Source organism: Erinaceus europaeus, chromosome 19 (genome assembly GCF_950295315.1).
Source record: "Erinaceus europaeus chromosome 19, mEriEur2.1, whole genome shotgun sequence".
In the NCBI taxonomy this organism is placed as follows: domain Eukaryota; kingdom Metazoa; phylum Chordata; class Mammalia; order Eulipotyphla; family Erinaceidae; genus Erinaceus; species Erinaceus europaeus.
The window spans coordinates 30646936-30661339 of record NC_080180.1 but is presented as its reverse complement, the minus strand read 5'-3'; the positions used below and the strand labels follow the sequence as shown (position 1 = coordinate 30661339).

Here is a 14404-nt window from a genome sequence, read left to right as displayed (position 1 = left end):
ATCTTTTCTTTCTTTTTTCTTTTTTTCTCTTCTTTTTTTTACCAGAACACTGATAAGTTCTGGCTTATGGTGGTGCTGGGGATTGAACCATGGACCTCAGAGCCTCAGGCTTGAAAGGCTTTTGTATAACCTTGACGCTTGATGTCTCGTCACCCAATCTGGTCCCCTACGCCTACACTGAACTTCTCTGTTCCAGACTCTTGGAAACAGAGTTGGCAGTCAGCTGAGGTAAAGAACAAACACCTCATCACAGACCCCTGCAAGCGTCAACCCGGCTTTGACCTAGCACGTTATGATTGGGCCCTCCTCAATCGCTATCGAACAGGCCATGGCCGGTGCGCCGCTATGTTCCATCGCTGGGGAGTCAGAGACGACCCGAACTGCCCCTGCGGCTACAGACAGACTATGACCCACATAGTCAACGACTGCCACCTCTCCAGATTCAAAGGAGGTCTCTAAACTTTACATCAGGCTCAACCTGACGCTGTTGACTGGCTATGGAAGAAGGGCAAACGCTAGAAGAAGAATAACCTTTATGCTGTCTCCCCCAGGCCTCTTTCTTTCTTTTCTTTTCTTTCTTTTTTTTTTTTTTTTTTTTTTGGTTATTTAACAGGACAGAGAGAACTTGACAGGACAGACAGAAACTGAGAGACATCTGCAGAATGGCAGATGGAGATTGGCAGGCACTGGGTGCTGGAGCAATGGCTTCTTTCTGGGCCTTCAGCTAGTGTAATGTCCCTGCCTCCATTGTAATCTGTGCATGCTGAGCACTGTGGGAGAGGCAGGGACTGTTTCTGCATCTGGGGCACTTGCTGTCTATTGAGGCCATGCCACAAGCACCCATAAACACAGCTCTGGACGACAAGCTGTGAGGTGCACCAGGGAACAAGTTTACAGCTACCACCCCAGCTCCCAGCAACAGGAAAGCCACAGAGCAGAGGAGACATGTGTGGTCTGGACAACACAAGCATTCTAGAAGGGTAGTGGGAGCTTCAGGAACAAAGGTGGGTGCCGCATGCTTGCCAGGTGACAGTGCTCTTTGGTCAGTTCTCTTGAAGTGTGTGTGTGGGGGGAGGCAGGGTTAGGACTGGAAAGGGGGTTGTATAGGAGCCTTGTTAAGGACTAGCAGTGACTCCACATAATGTTCTGGGTTTGTGGGGATGGGGGGGCAGTTAGGAGACAGATCATTCAGGAAGGTACCAGTCATTGTGACAGAGCCCGGTGAGGCTTGGCAGTGGAGCAGGGCTTCAGACTTTGGGAAGAAAAGCAGTCAAGTGCAAGAGGTTGAGATTGCTCAGAGGAAGAGGAGGGAGAAGGAGGGAGGAAGAGAGAGTGGGGGGATGGCAGTAAGGAACAAGGAGAGAAGAGAATAGCAGAAATAAATCTCAGGGAACATTTCTGTGAAGAGGAAGACAGAAGGAGAAGGTGGGACAAGAGAGAACAAAGGAACAACAATTAGTGATGGACTGAGGGAAAGAAAGTTCAGAAAGGGAGACCCTTGGCAGGGTCAGGTCTGGCTGTGAGGACTGAGACAAGGCAGAGAGTGGGCTTGCTGACTGGGAGCTTCCTGGCCACAGGTGACCTCTGTCAGAAGGGCAGTATTGACCAGAATGATGAATATGGAAGCCAGCCTGTGAGGACTGAGGAGGGGGTGCCCCCTTCCTGCTGTGGCTCCCCCTCTGCCTTATGGGCTGTGTGGAGAGAAAGAGGGAGAAAGGAGATCAATATACAGTCTATTCTTAGCCACCAGACTTCTTGGTAATCCTAACTAGGCACAGGGCCTGAGGCATACTGCTGCTACCTCTCTCCACCTGCCATGCTCTCCCAGAAATGGATGCAGTCATCTGGTCCCAAGTCTCTCTTCAATGGGTTACCCCATTTGTACATGGACACAGAAGCAACTGCCATTATTGTAGATCCTTTGAGAGACCTGAAGTGCTGGGAGAAGCCTCCCTCCCATCACTACACACATGCCAAACTCCCTTGAATCCATTATCCCTCTGGTTTCTGTTTTCTAGGATCTTCTAGAAAGTTCCACCAGTTCAGAGGGAACAAGCTGAACAGACTTCCCCAGAATATTGAGAGGCATGGAACCTGGGCAGAGGTGCTAAAAGGTCCCAGGAAGAAGGCTGAGAGGCCAAGCCAGGGACTGAAGGCCACAGCAGGTTTTGGGGTGGGGCCAGGGCACTCTGGGAAGGCACAGGCATCCAACACTGCCCTTCTCCTGCCTCATTCTCTGTCCCTCTCTGCCAGGTCTCACCTCAAAAAGGCAAGAAAGGAAACAGAGAGAGCTTTCTGGAGCTGGCCCCCAGAGGCCTGTCTGTGCTGGGGAGGTGGGGGTGGTGGTGGTGGGAAGCCGAGAAGAAAGCTGAGGCAAGACAAAGGGCCCTTACACCTTTGAAGCTGTCTCTAACCAGAGCCAGGGAGAGGTGGGGGTAGGTCTGAGCTCTTTGGGGTGGGGGGTGTGGGGGAGGCAGTCTAGAGTTTTAAAGAATTTCTCAAATTCCTGCGGAAATCAGAGGGATTGTAAAGCACCCCCCCAGTCCAGTTCTCCACACCTGGGAGCCCCAAACCCTTTGTCCTCAGGTAATTGCTGGGCGTTGCCCCTCAGTTTAAAATCCCATTGAACTCTCTAGTTATCAGCTGTGCCGCAGACCACCCTCCCTACACACCCCCCAGAAAAGAAATGACCCCCAAGGCGTCTCTGCGCTGGCTTCGGGATTAAGGCTCTTTGTGAAGGGGGGGCGGGGGGAGAGAAAATAACCAGCGAAAAGCAATTATGACAAACTGGAGGGAGAATGTCTGTCCTGGGGCTGCCGGGACCTCCCTCTTGGCCTGCAAGGCTCAATGGCTTGGACCTGGGGGCGTGGAGCAAAATGCTCACGATGCCTGGGGGTTGGGGTGGGGGGCTCCACTTCCCTCCATTTGGACTAAGCTGGCCCTTCCTTACACAGCATCCCGTGCTGGTGTTGGAAGAGGTGGGAGAAGGGGTGTCTCTCAAGCGTCCTCTTCTCTCCACAATCCCCTTCCCCAACATTTTCTCTGAAACTGGGGCACTGAGGATGGGAGTAGAGCAGCAGAAAAGAAGCAATAAGGTGACTTCTCCCTGAAAAGGGGGAAGGAATGCAGGTGCGAGATGAAAAAGCAGTGGGTGGAGAGGAAAAGGGCGGGTTTATGGCCCCCCGACCGCCACTCCCCAAACGCACACCTAGGGGCGCCGGGTAAGCCCACCCGGACTGGGGACTGGAGGGGGCCTTCTCGGGGCGTCCGGCGGACCGAGGCCTCTAATTGAGCGTACCCCGGGGTGGCCCCCGGCCTGGTAGCCCCCGCTCCCCTTCCGCTCTTGGACTCTCCTCCCCCGCCCCGACCCTTCTCACCGAGGGCGGAGAGCTCTCGGCTATCCTGCTGGGGTGGCTGCAGCGTCCTGGCCTGCGGGCCTCACTCCTGCCCGCCCGCCCGCAGCCCTCACTGACACCCGTCCAGGCCCGGCCCGGCCCCGAGGCTCAGCCGGCCCCAGGGCTGGGGTTCTCTGCGTCCCAACAGGTAGCACGGGATGTGCCGCACAGGCTAGGAAACCCGAGCCGCCAAGGAGGAGCCGCGCTAGCCGCCGGCCTCCTGTGGGGCGGAGGTGCGGGCACTCTTGCCACCCCCTCCCCCCCCAGGCCGCCCCGCCCCCGAGCCCAGACTGCCCACCGCGGCCGGACACCTGCAGGCCCGCTGGCCCAGAGCGCCTGGCTCCAGCTCCGCCTCCGCAGAGAAGCATTCAGTAGTTGATTTCAGGACTTGCGTTGCAGCCCCCCACTGCACTCCCCTTCACAGCACCCACTTTGTAGGAAAATGATTTTATTCTGGGGCTGGGAGTTGGGGTGGAGGTGCAGGCTGAGACAGTGGAAAATGAAGAACGGCCCGCCCACTGTACCCTCAAATCCCTACTGTCTGGCCTGGAGGCATCTGGAGGCTGGAGGCAGACTGGGGGTATGGGTGAGGGGAGCACCTCCAGATTGTGTCTGCAAGGCCTTGATTCTGCGGGCCTGTGGTTGGGAGTCCGTGGGAACCACAGTTCTTTTGCGGGGTGGAGTTGGGGGGTCGGCCCAGGGAGGCCTAGGGGTGTGTGTGTGGGGGGGTGGGGTCCTGGTGCAGCCGAGAGGAACCTGCCCGGGCCTGTGGCAGTTCCGCTCCCTTCCAGTTGGGGGTGCTGACTCTCGGCGGTCCTCAGGGCTCTGTGTGCGGGCTCCGGCCACCTCCCTGCGCCCCAGCCTAGTCTCTGGATTAGGAGGGGGAGGGGTGAGGAGGCTGGCGGCAGGGGGCCTCGCCCCCGGGTCCCTGACTACGTCTGGGGCTGCGGCCTCCGAGTGCGCTTGGTCCGCCGCGTGGGGGCAGAGCCCACGAACTCGAACTGCTTCTGCCTGTCTGCGTGGTTGGGGAAGGGCAGCTGGCCCTGGTACAGGCGCTTGATGAAATGCGCCTCCCGCTGGTTCTGGCGGCTGCGCGAGGCCTGCCTGGGGCGGCCCTGCCGCGTGAAGGCCATGAACCAGCCCTCGTGCCGCGCATTCTGGAAGGCCGTGTAGTTGTTCTCCAGCACGATCTCCGTGAACACGCACTCGGTGCTCTTTCCGCTGGGCTGGGGGAGGAAGGAGAGGAGGGCATGTGCAGAACAGAAGAGGGAGCCCGCCTGGTGGCCCTGTGGGAGCAAATGCCACCCAGAGTGCCGCTGGGAACCGAATCTCGAGTTCAACACCGGTTTGTCACTTGGGCGTTGTATGCTTCGAGCACATTGATTTGCTTCACTGAACTTCAGTTTCCCAGAATGTGGCATCCAGATCAAGGACACAAAGACGCCCAGGGTCAAGTGCTTGGTATGACTGGGCGGTTGGGACCCCGTGAGACCCTGGGAGCCTAAAGCTTGACAAAGGTAAACCAGTACCAGGTGAGAGGAGCCAGAATCAAAAACCTAGGCAGAGCAAAGCCACAGAAAATGGAGTTCTCCATACAGCCACAGGCCACCATTGCAAGGTGGCTAAGCTAGTTGGTGGGTAGTGAGCACTTGGTTGCTTGCATCCCCTGGACTACACTAACCCCGGCACTCCACTCTGATCAGCCCATAGCCCTTAACAGAGTCAGCAACCACTGCCACCCCACCCACATGGGTGCTAAGTCTTACAGGGAGGGGCCTACCCCCTTAGCGAGTATCTTGGAGACTCATGGAAATTGAGAGCTCACAGTGGTGGGATGAAAGCAGAAGTGCAACCTCAAGGGAGAGTGGGGGGACTCTGCCCTGCCTTCCCCACCACAGCCTGGCAGACCCATTGTTCAGCTCTCTGGCTTTGGCCTCACCTTCCCAATGAGTTTGCCCCTCCTATTCATGCAGATGTACTTCTCACTCTCAGCCCCCTTGATGCGGACCCGGCTTCCAAACGTGTCTGTCTCCACGATGAGCTTGGCTGTAACAGGCAAGAAAGACCTCATCCATCAGTGTCCACCTTCCCCAAGCAGCCTGACTCTGGGTCTTAGGAGGCCATGGGGCCTGCTGTCTCACAGCAGCCACCCTGACCTGGGACGTGGGGACAGTGCAGAGGAGGCTAGCCAGGGCTGCAGGTCTCACCATACTTGTTGCCATCCTCAGCAGTGGCAGAGATGCGACGCCCGGTGACTTGCACGTGCTTGCCACTGGTCCGGCTGTAGAGTTGGTATTCTCGGATCTGCCGCCGGCTCAACTGATCAGTCATGGCACCCTGGTCCCTCACGTACTGGTTAAAATTAGGAGACGGGTGATTCTCCCCCTTTGCGGTTACCAAGGGAAAAATAGCGTCAATTTGCTTTGGGTGACACCACCACCAGCTATCCAGGGGGAAGGGTAAAGAGAAGAGTGGAGCTACAGTGTGTGTGTGTGTGTGTGTGTGTGTGTGTGTGTGAATGGGGGTGACTGTTGAGGATGCAGCCATGACCTTTCTAGGCCTGTGGGGCAGCCAGGTATGACTTCTTGGCTCCATGTACACCTTGGAGTGTGGTGGCTGCCCTGGTTGGGGGGGGGCACTTGGTAATATAGTGCAGACCTAGAATCATGATTTGGCACTTGGGGGAGACTCTGTGCTTCACGGAGAAGGAACATAGCCACTTGGGGGTGGGGTGTCAAAGCCAGGATTGGAGCTGGCCTTTCAGAACTCTGGGTCTGGGCTCCACTTTCTCCTGCATCCTGTTGCTTGTGTGGCCTCCACATCCAGCGCATAGACTCATGACACTTGGCTTGGCCAGTCACTGGAGAACATTCCAGGGGCCTTCTACTCAGGCTCCTGCAAGGCCTCACAAGCATCTCTGGAGTCCTGTCCACCTCCCATGCCTCTATCCAGGTGCTTACGACCCTTAGAGGACACCCCCACAGGCCTCCCTCCCCTACCCTGGGGTGAGGTGGAGGCAGCAGGAGGAGGCACTGCCAGCCTACAATGTCAGACTGTCAGATGGCACACCTCTTCAACCCCCATCATACCCACCTGCACCCCTGAAGGAGAAGCAAGGTGCCAACTGGGCTGACCTGCCAATGGCCTCAGCTCCTGCTTTCTGTGCTTCTCTGCCCATCGGGTCCTGTGGGACAGTGGCAGAAGCCCCTCCTTGCCCAAGCTCCCCAACCCCCAGCCCAGCTTTATTGTAGTGTCTGGGCAGAGCTATGCCCAGGTCAACATCGTTTAAGGAACATCATCTCCAGGGGGTAGCAGTGGGAAGCTTGGCCTCTAATAATTTGACTTCCTGGGTCTTAATCCTTTGGGGTGCCCTGCTCATCTGCAACTTCAGCAAATCCTATTCCCATGAGGGGAAGGTCTATGAGACTCAGGACTGCGATGCTGGCCCCTTGCCCCACACTGAAAAAATCTGAGGTCAACAGCCAGGTGGGGGACCTGCTTCCTTGCCAGGGGGTGGGGTCTGGCTAGTCTGAGCCCCTCAGTGGGGTGGTGGGGTCGGTGTCCTCAGCCCAAGCCTCCTGGCCCAGGTTCAGGCCCTCCACCCCTCTTGGCTGGCAGCCGCCTTCTGGCTGTCTGTTCCAGGTCAGGAGCCCAGAGCACCCCCCTGTAGCCCCCTCGCCTCCTCATTCCCCCTTCCAGCCCGGCACAAAAGCAGGCCCATGCCCCCCCCCCCCCAGCCCACAGCCCACAAATCAGCTCTCCCTGAGGGACCTGGCCTGGCCCTTTCATGTTCCCGCTGCGGGGGACTTCCCCTTCCACCCTGCAGACAGCTGCTTGTCAGACAGCCCCTCAAGCATGGCTGCAGTCCGGCCTGCTGGCCCCCCCTCCAAGGGGGTGAGGGGGCACTTCAAGGGGGGAAAGGACAGCTTTGCCACCTTCCTGGAGTCCTGAATGGGGCCTCCACCAGGCCATAAACGCCAGGCCAGCCGCACCATTGTGCTAATTCCCCTTCCAGAACAGGTCGGACCCACCCCCAGCCCCCTCCTGGCCAGGCTAGGGGCTTTCTTCTTGCTTTCCCTGGATGTGTGAAGCAAAAGGCCTCGAATGGGGGGCTCGAGCAAAAGGGGAAGGGAAGGGGGAGCGGTTGTCTCTCTCTCCCACCCCCCCACTGCTTCAAAGGCAGCCCCTTTCCCTCTCCCAGAGAAAAGGCATTACCTTAAAAAAAAAAAAAAAAAAGTCCCCACTGGATATGAAGAACTGTGGCTGTGCCTGGGAAAGCCAGCAAGCTTGCCAGTGGTTCTGGACCAGTGCATTTTAATAGCCACACTCTCATGGCGGATCACAAAAAGGGACTGAGCTTCACGCTTCACGCAGGGCTGAGGCTGGGGCTGGGGCTGGGGCTGGGGGGGGGCAGGAGACTGATTTAGGGGTGGCAGTGAAGGAGCAGACCCTGAAACAAAATCTCTCCGGGGTTGACATCATTGCCCACTAGGTAAGGAGTCACCCAAGCCTGACCAAGACCCCAGGGCAGCATCATGGGAGGAGGGATGGGTGTTGTGAGGGGCACCCCAGCTTTGCATGGAGGTCTGCCCACACTTGCAGGAACTAGCAGGTATAGCCTCACTTGAGCCACCACCTCCCCCGGCCCTCTTCTAGCCAGGCTCCAGCCCACTGACAATATTGTGTACTTAGTCCTGGACAGAGGAGGGGGTATGCAGGGAAGTTCAGTCCCCAAATCTGCCAGAGTCCATTTTCCCACTTCTCCTAAAAGCAGAACCCCCATGCTTCTGAGTCTCCTGGACTCCAGAAGAGACTCTAGTCTGTCCACCTCCCCCTTTTCTGCTCATAGGGTAGGGAAGCTGGGGAAGCTGATGAGGAGCCTGCTTACCTGCGTCTGACAGCAGAGAATCAGTAGTTGCAAGCACCTGTATGGGCAGAGGGCAGGGCCAGATATAGATGCCAAGACCAGCCAGGGGCCCCCACCCTCACCCCACCCTGTCTTGAGCTAGCAGCACTCCTGGGAGTCCCCTGGGATGAGGACTGACAGGGACGACCTCCCAAATTCCAGACTGGGCAGCAGTGCACTTACAGAGTGAGGTTGGACAGCAAGCGGGCAGCTCCCATGGCTGGAGAGGGTTCTCGAAGTGCAGGCCCCTCTGACCCAAACTCAGGCACAGATATAGGGCGTCCCCAGGGTAGTATCCCAGAGCAGCCAAGGTCTCTTCAAGCCACAGGTTTTCAGGGGGGAGAGGAGGAGAGAAAGGGGAGGAGGAGGAGGAGGAGGAGGAGAGAGGAAAAGAGGGGGAGGAGGAGGGGGAGCAGGGCGTAATTGGGAGACTGAGGTGTGAGGTGTCCACCTCCCTGGCCAGTGAGACTGCAAGGCCACTGGCGGGGGACTGCCTGGGTAGAGGACAGAGCTGCTGGCCCCTTGGACACTCATGCAACCCACCAGCGGCTGATGGCCCCTCTCCCTTTAGGGCCAGACTCTCCTGCCTTCTTGTTGGGCACCCACTTCCCACCCCACTCCTGAGAGTGGGCACAGGTATCCACCGTGCCCTAGGGCTGCTGGATCTGGCTGGGTGTGGAGTAGAAAATCCCAGAAGCAACCTTAAAAGGAGGGACCTCCCCTAAGGAGCAGGAGCTCTGTCACCCCTCGCTGCTCTTTCTATCTTTGACCCGCTGCAGGGGAAGGAGGGCTTAGGCTAGGCTGGCCTGGCTGGTGGCAAATAGTGGGAACGGCAGTCTGGGGTTGGGTGGGGAGGGGGCATGACTGCGGCCGTGGAAGGCCCCCACTGGCTCCATTGCCCTGTGGTCTCCACTGTGTCCCCCAGAGAGAGGGCAGCCACATGGGATGCTGGAGAGATACACTCAGCTGAAATACACCTGGACCTCACTCCTCGAGCACCCCCTCCCCACCACCACCATAGAGCCTCTCAGAGCTTCTAGGGGCTTGGAGTCCCCTCCTGAACCCCTGCAGCCTCAGCCTGTGATTGCATGAAGCCAGTCACTGGTTTCTAGGGAGCAAGGCGAGGTGGACTGTACTGCACTAGCTCCCAGGGACAGTTTAGCACTTTCCATGAGTCTGGATGTCCAGCACAGTTCTTGGGGGCCTGAGGGAAGCAGGCTTTGGCCCTGGTTCTGGGCTCTGGAGGGGAAGTGCTGGCCTGCAAGCTGTTTACCTAAGGATGTGATTGGGAAAGGAGCCTCTCACCTCCTGCCTCCTTCTCACCTCCCTGAGCCACAGCAATCCACAAAGCTGTCTATCACCTCCCTGGGGGTGAGGAAAGCTCCAGTACCCCCAGGTGCCCTACCCCCTCCAATTAGCTGGGGGAGACCAGGGTTTGAGAATCAAAAGGAAAGAATACAGAAACCCCAGAAGACACCTCAACATTGCTCACCTAACCTACCTAATTCACTTATCTAGTCTAGCCTCAGCGAGGGCCAGTTAATGGCAGGGCAGGGCCAGGCTCACCCTTTACTGCCCTCCTGTGCCCAACCCCCCTCCAGCCCCACCTCTGCTTGTGCTCCTTCAGACCCCCCCCCACCCCCCACCCCCCGTTTCTACAACTCTCTCCCATCATGACTTGAAGGCCACCCCTCCTATGGATGTCCTGAACCTACCTCTGATGTGACAGTTCTGTGTGACCCTGGGTCCATGTCCTTGACCTCAAGGCTGCCCCACCCCCAGCTCCCAGAAAGGCTATTAAAGGCTACCTCCCCTTGACCTTGATCTCAGGGGTTCTGGAGAAAAGCAAGGATACATGGAGGGGATTGCTTATGCTTGGGGTTCAGAGGTGGATGGTTCAACAGGGACAGAAGGCAAAAAGGGAGACCAAGGGTGGGGAGCCCTACTGGGTGCTGTGGGCGGGGGGAGGGGGGAGACAAGCCTCTGAGTCTTAGAGAGCTGGGATCCTATCAGTGGGGGAAGTCTTGCTGCCACTGCCAACCCCCCAAGACACAGCCCTGCTTGGGTCTCCATGGTAACAGATGCTGGCAGTCAAGCTTAGGGTGCTGATGCCAGCACTTTAGAACACCATTGGGAAGCCTTTTTCACTGCTACTATGCCACTCCTGCACATCCGGCTTTTAGACTCTTTTTCCTGGTAGGAAGGTCAGGGGTGTACTCCAGTGAGGTTATAGCATGGAGAGTCAGGCCTGAACCCTGGATTTGATCCCCATCTTCTAGCCCTGGTCTTTTCATGCTGTGTGACTAGAGGCAAATCCCTTCACTTCTCTGGGCTTGGCCACCAATGTATAAAAATAAAAAAGGCCACTACTGTCCAAACAGCCACCTGGAGTGTCAACTGAGGTGAATACACTTCCTGGAAAGTCCCAAGTGTCACCAACCCTGGGGGGAGGGGGCAGAGAACCTGAAGCTGACATGGTTAAAACATTCTTTCTGAACTAGAGGAAGCTGAGTGTGGTAAGTAGGGTAGGGTCCCTTAACATTTACAGGTGGTGGTGGTGGTGGTGGTCAGAAGTGACAAAGGAAGTGAGAAGTAGCCTGTGTTTCAGCAATAAGTCCCCACCCTTTAGTGCCAAGTTCAACACCCCCAACTGGCGGGTGTCTCACAATAGCTTCTCTGGACAGTACTCCTGTGTGGCCATGTGACCACTTGCTCCCCCAGCACCCCCCACCTCCGCCTTTCCTGATGAAAGCTCTAAGGGCTAGGGCAGGGGAAAGGCATAGGACTGTGAAGACAGACCCTCCACTTTGCTATCTGAGCCCCTTGCCTGCCAGGAATGGTTATCAAATCACCAGTGTCTGGCTGTGGTGTGCCCTTACACTCAGACACTGGGTCAAGGATGGGGGTGGGGGGTGGCACTCTCCTGGGATTAGTGAGCTGATCAGTATGATTTGCTATGACCAGACTCCAGCTGCCAGGTGGGCTGAGCCCTCACTCTGCTCTCTTGGCTTTGTGACTTCCTAGGACCAGGCTGCCACTTCCCATCCTGCAGAGGGTGAGAGCAAAGGGCTTTGGGTGAAACTGCTTGTGTGTGAAGCCAATGCCTCCACTAGTTCTGTGATCTTGGGGGCAACCTTGCTAACCTCACTTTCCACACCTGAGAGATGAGGCTGGTGCTTTAAGCACTGAAGTGGAGCCCTGCTTCCCCAGAGCTTTGCCCCATTGGGGAAAGAGAAGCTAGGAGTATGGATAGACCTGCCAATGCCCATGTTCAGCAGGGAAGCAATTGCAGAAGCCAGACTTCCCACCTTCTGCACCCCATAATGACCCTGGATCCATACTCATAGAAGGGTAAAGAATAGGAAAGCTATCAGGGGAGGAGACAGGATAGGGAGTTCTGGTGGTGGGAATTGTGTGGAGTTGTACCACTCTTATCCTATGGTTTTTGACAGTTTACTTTTTATAAATAAAAATTTTTAAAAAGAGAAAGTCTGCATAACCACCCTATCTCCCCATTCAGCACTTTTTTTTGCGTTGTTTTTAGATTTATAAGAAATGAATCAGTGGTCTGGGAGGTGGCGCAGTGGTAAAACTTTGGACTCTCAAGCACGAGGTCCCGAGTTCGATCCCCGGCAGCACATATGCCAGAGTGATGTCTGGTTCTTTCTCATAAATATTTAAAAAAGAGAGAGAAAAATGAATCAGAGGAGGGTCCAGGCGGTGGTGCACTTAGTTAAGCACTCATATCACAGTGCACAAGGATGCAGGTTCAAGTTCTTGGTCATCACCTGCAGGGAAAGAAGTGGTGAAGCAGGGCTTCAGGTGTCTATCTCCCTCTGTCTTCCCCTACCCTCTCAATTTCTGGCTGTTTATCCCATAACTAAAAATTAAAAAAAAAAAAAAAGAAAAAGAAAAAAGGGAAAGAAATGAAACAGAGAGCTAGAGTGCTTGTAAAATCCAGTGCACTGTATCTCCTGTGTCACCTTCTGGGCTGCTCTCCATTATTGTTTCTTTAATTTAAAAAAGAGGTACCGGAGTATCACTCTGGCACATACACTCTGCCGTGGCTCCAACTCAAGACTTCAAGCTTGAGAGTCTGATACTTTGTCCCCCGTACCACTTCCTGGTCAGGACTCATAGGAGCATCCTACTATGCAAAACCTCCAAGCTCACACCTTCCTACAGTTCCCTCCTCACTAAACATTACTCAACAACCTGGAAATTCTGTCCTTCCCCTGTGCACTGAAGTCCTGCTACTGGTATCTGTGTCTGCACTAGGCTGCTGGGGACCAGGCAAGGAATGGGCTTGTCCACTCGGGCTACTGGGGCGTGAAACCACGGTAAATGCCAACTGTCCACCTGATGCCTTGTCACTCTGGGAGACCAGGTCTGTAATTCTCACCTGCTAGAGGATAAGATATGCCCACCACTCACTCGTGGGGCACAGAAAGCAGGCAGAAGCAGAGGCTGAGCAGGGAGGCTTAGGTCTGGCTAAAGCCTTCCTGGGCAAGTGTCCCAAGTAGGGAAAGTTGGGGACCCAGAGCCTGGGCCCTGCAACTCTGGGGCAGAAGAGGGAGCCAAAGGCACAGAACACAGCCTGTTAGGGATACAACACCCTTGCTAGAGACAAGACAGCACTTAGTGTGGGATTGGCCGGTCCTGGCACACTTCTGCCCTCTGCTGGGTATATGGACTCACTGCAGGTGGCTGCACAACTGCTCCCAGGAAAGGCAAGTGAAACCAGGTCAAGGCAAAGCAAACTTTATTGTGACCAGTAGGTCAGGGCTCTTCCCTCCAGGTCCTGCTGACACCAGAGAGTTAGGGGGGAGGGGTTTGTGTGTTGTCCCCAGCATCTCCATCACATTGAGATTCAGATGGGTGGGGGCAGGGCTGGGGCAGGGGGACAGTCTGAGGAAGATCCACATTATAAGGTGAAGGTCTGGCAGGCTCTCTGTCACAGCCACCAGGTTACTCCTGGCTTCTTACTTCTTGGATGGCTGCTTTTTTGTTTTAAGTGGCATTTTGGCCTGTGAAGAGAAGACAGGGCTCCAGTTCCTGCCCTCTTCACCTGCACCCCAAGGAGGACTTCCCCTTATTAGCACTCACCTTTCTCGAAGGGCTTTTGTCTCTGGATCTGGAATAGGGGTTTGGGTAAGAATTGGGTATGTGGGGAAAGAGGGTTCAGCCTGATGTGGCAGCCCAGGCCCAACCAATTTCACACTGGAGCTGGGACCCTCTGGGAAGCTGGGGGCTGGGACCTGTAGAGGAAGCTGCAGAAGCCACCTCCCAACCCACTGTCTGCCCAGGAGCAGCTCCAGGAAGCAAGGTGCTTTTTCTCCCTTGCCTTTCATCTGCTTTGTCCATCATAATTATAAAAAAGTGTTAAGCATGTGGCACAAAATATAGTGAGGAGAGAGGAGATTACTTATGATTTTCTTGGCTTTCCATCAATAGGAGCATATTTTATGGTTTCTTTTTAAAAAATTTTAAAAATATTCATTTATTCCCTTTTGTTGCCCTTGTTTTTTTTTTTATTGTTGTTGTTGTTGTCATTGTTGGATAGGACAGAGAGAAATGGAGAGAGGAGGGGAAGACAGAGGGGGACAGAAAGACACCTGCAAACCTGCTTCACCACTTGTGCAGCAACTCCCCTGCAGGTGGGGAGCCGGGGGCTCGAACCACGATCCTTAATGTGGTCCTTGTGCTTTGCACCGTGTGTGCTTAATCCACTGCACTACCACCCGACTCCCCAGTAGGAGCATTTTAGTGTATGAAATGCACCCTTGTGACAAGCCTGTAAATCAACATTCCCTCAGCACAATCAGACTGAAGTTGACACATACACATATAAACACACACACACACACACACACACACACACACACACACAATTTTGGTGTATTTTATGATTGTTTTCTTCTAAATGCATGTGAAATAAAATGAAATGTGAGAACCTGTTCTTTTAATTCTATAAACCCTTTCCAGAGGTTGCTCTCATCTCATGTTACATTCAATGAGGGGGCTGGGTCGTGGTTCACTCAGTAAAGTGCACGTTAGCATGTACAAGGACCTAGGTTCAAGCCCCAGCTCCTACTTGTGGGGA

The 14404-nt window shown here is 55.3% G+C and overlaps 2 protein-coding genes across 4 annotated transcripts in view; both read right to left on the bottom strand.

The window, feature by feature from the left end:
• Nucleotides 1–3635, bottom strand: part of DMTN (dematin actin binding protein) — a 33617-nt gene extending 29982 nt beyond the window's left edge. For both annotated transcript variants that reach the window (XR_009546348.1, XR_009546347.1), the window contains exon 1: nt 3378–3635. The gene's annotated coding sequence lies outside the window, so the exon portion shown is untranslated. The remainder of the gene's footprint in view (nt 1–3377) is intronic.
• Nucleotides 3636–4274: 639 nt separating this feature from the next.
• Nucleotides 4275–8530, bottom strand: FGF17 (fibroblast growth factor 17). Of its 2 annotated transcripts, none has more exons than XM_007529142.2 (5): nt 8485–8530; nt 8284–8320; nt 5603–5780; nt 5335–5441; nt 4275–4621 (listed from the first exon to the last, which is right to left on the bottom strand). In XM_007529142.2, exons 1-5 carry the CDS (start codon nt 8517–8519, stop codon nt 4328–4330), a joined length of 651 nt encoding a protein of 216 aa, XP_007529204.1. In that variant the 5' UTR covers nt 8520–8530; the 3' UTR covers nt 4275–4327. The 2 variants fall into 2 exon arrangements, with proteins under 2 accessions (XP_007529204.1, XP_007529205.1); XM_007529143.2 differs by having other exon boundaries at nt 5603–5747.
• Between the last annotated feature and the right edge of the window lie 5874 nt (nt 8531–14404).

Bases quoted from the DNA above. Each gene is read 5' to 3' on its own strand.
- FGF17 (XM_007529142.2), bottom strand. From the start codon at position 8,519: ATGGGAGCTGCCCGCTTGCTGTCCAACCTCACTCT. The intron at 8,321-8,484 runs GTAAGTGCACTG...CTGCCCATACAG, and splicing joins TTGCTGTCCAACCTCACTCT to GTGCTTGCAACTACTGATTC. The intron at 5,442-5,602 runs GTGAGACCTGCA...TGCCTGTTACAG, and splicing joins TGAGGATGGCAACAAGTATG to CCAAGCTCATCGTGGAGACA.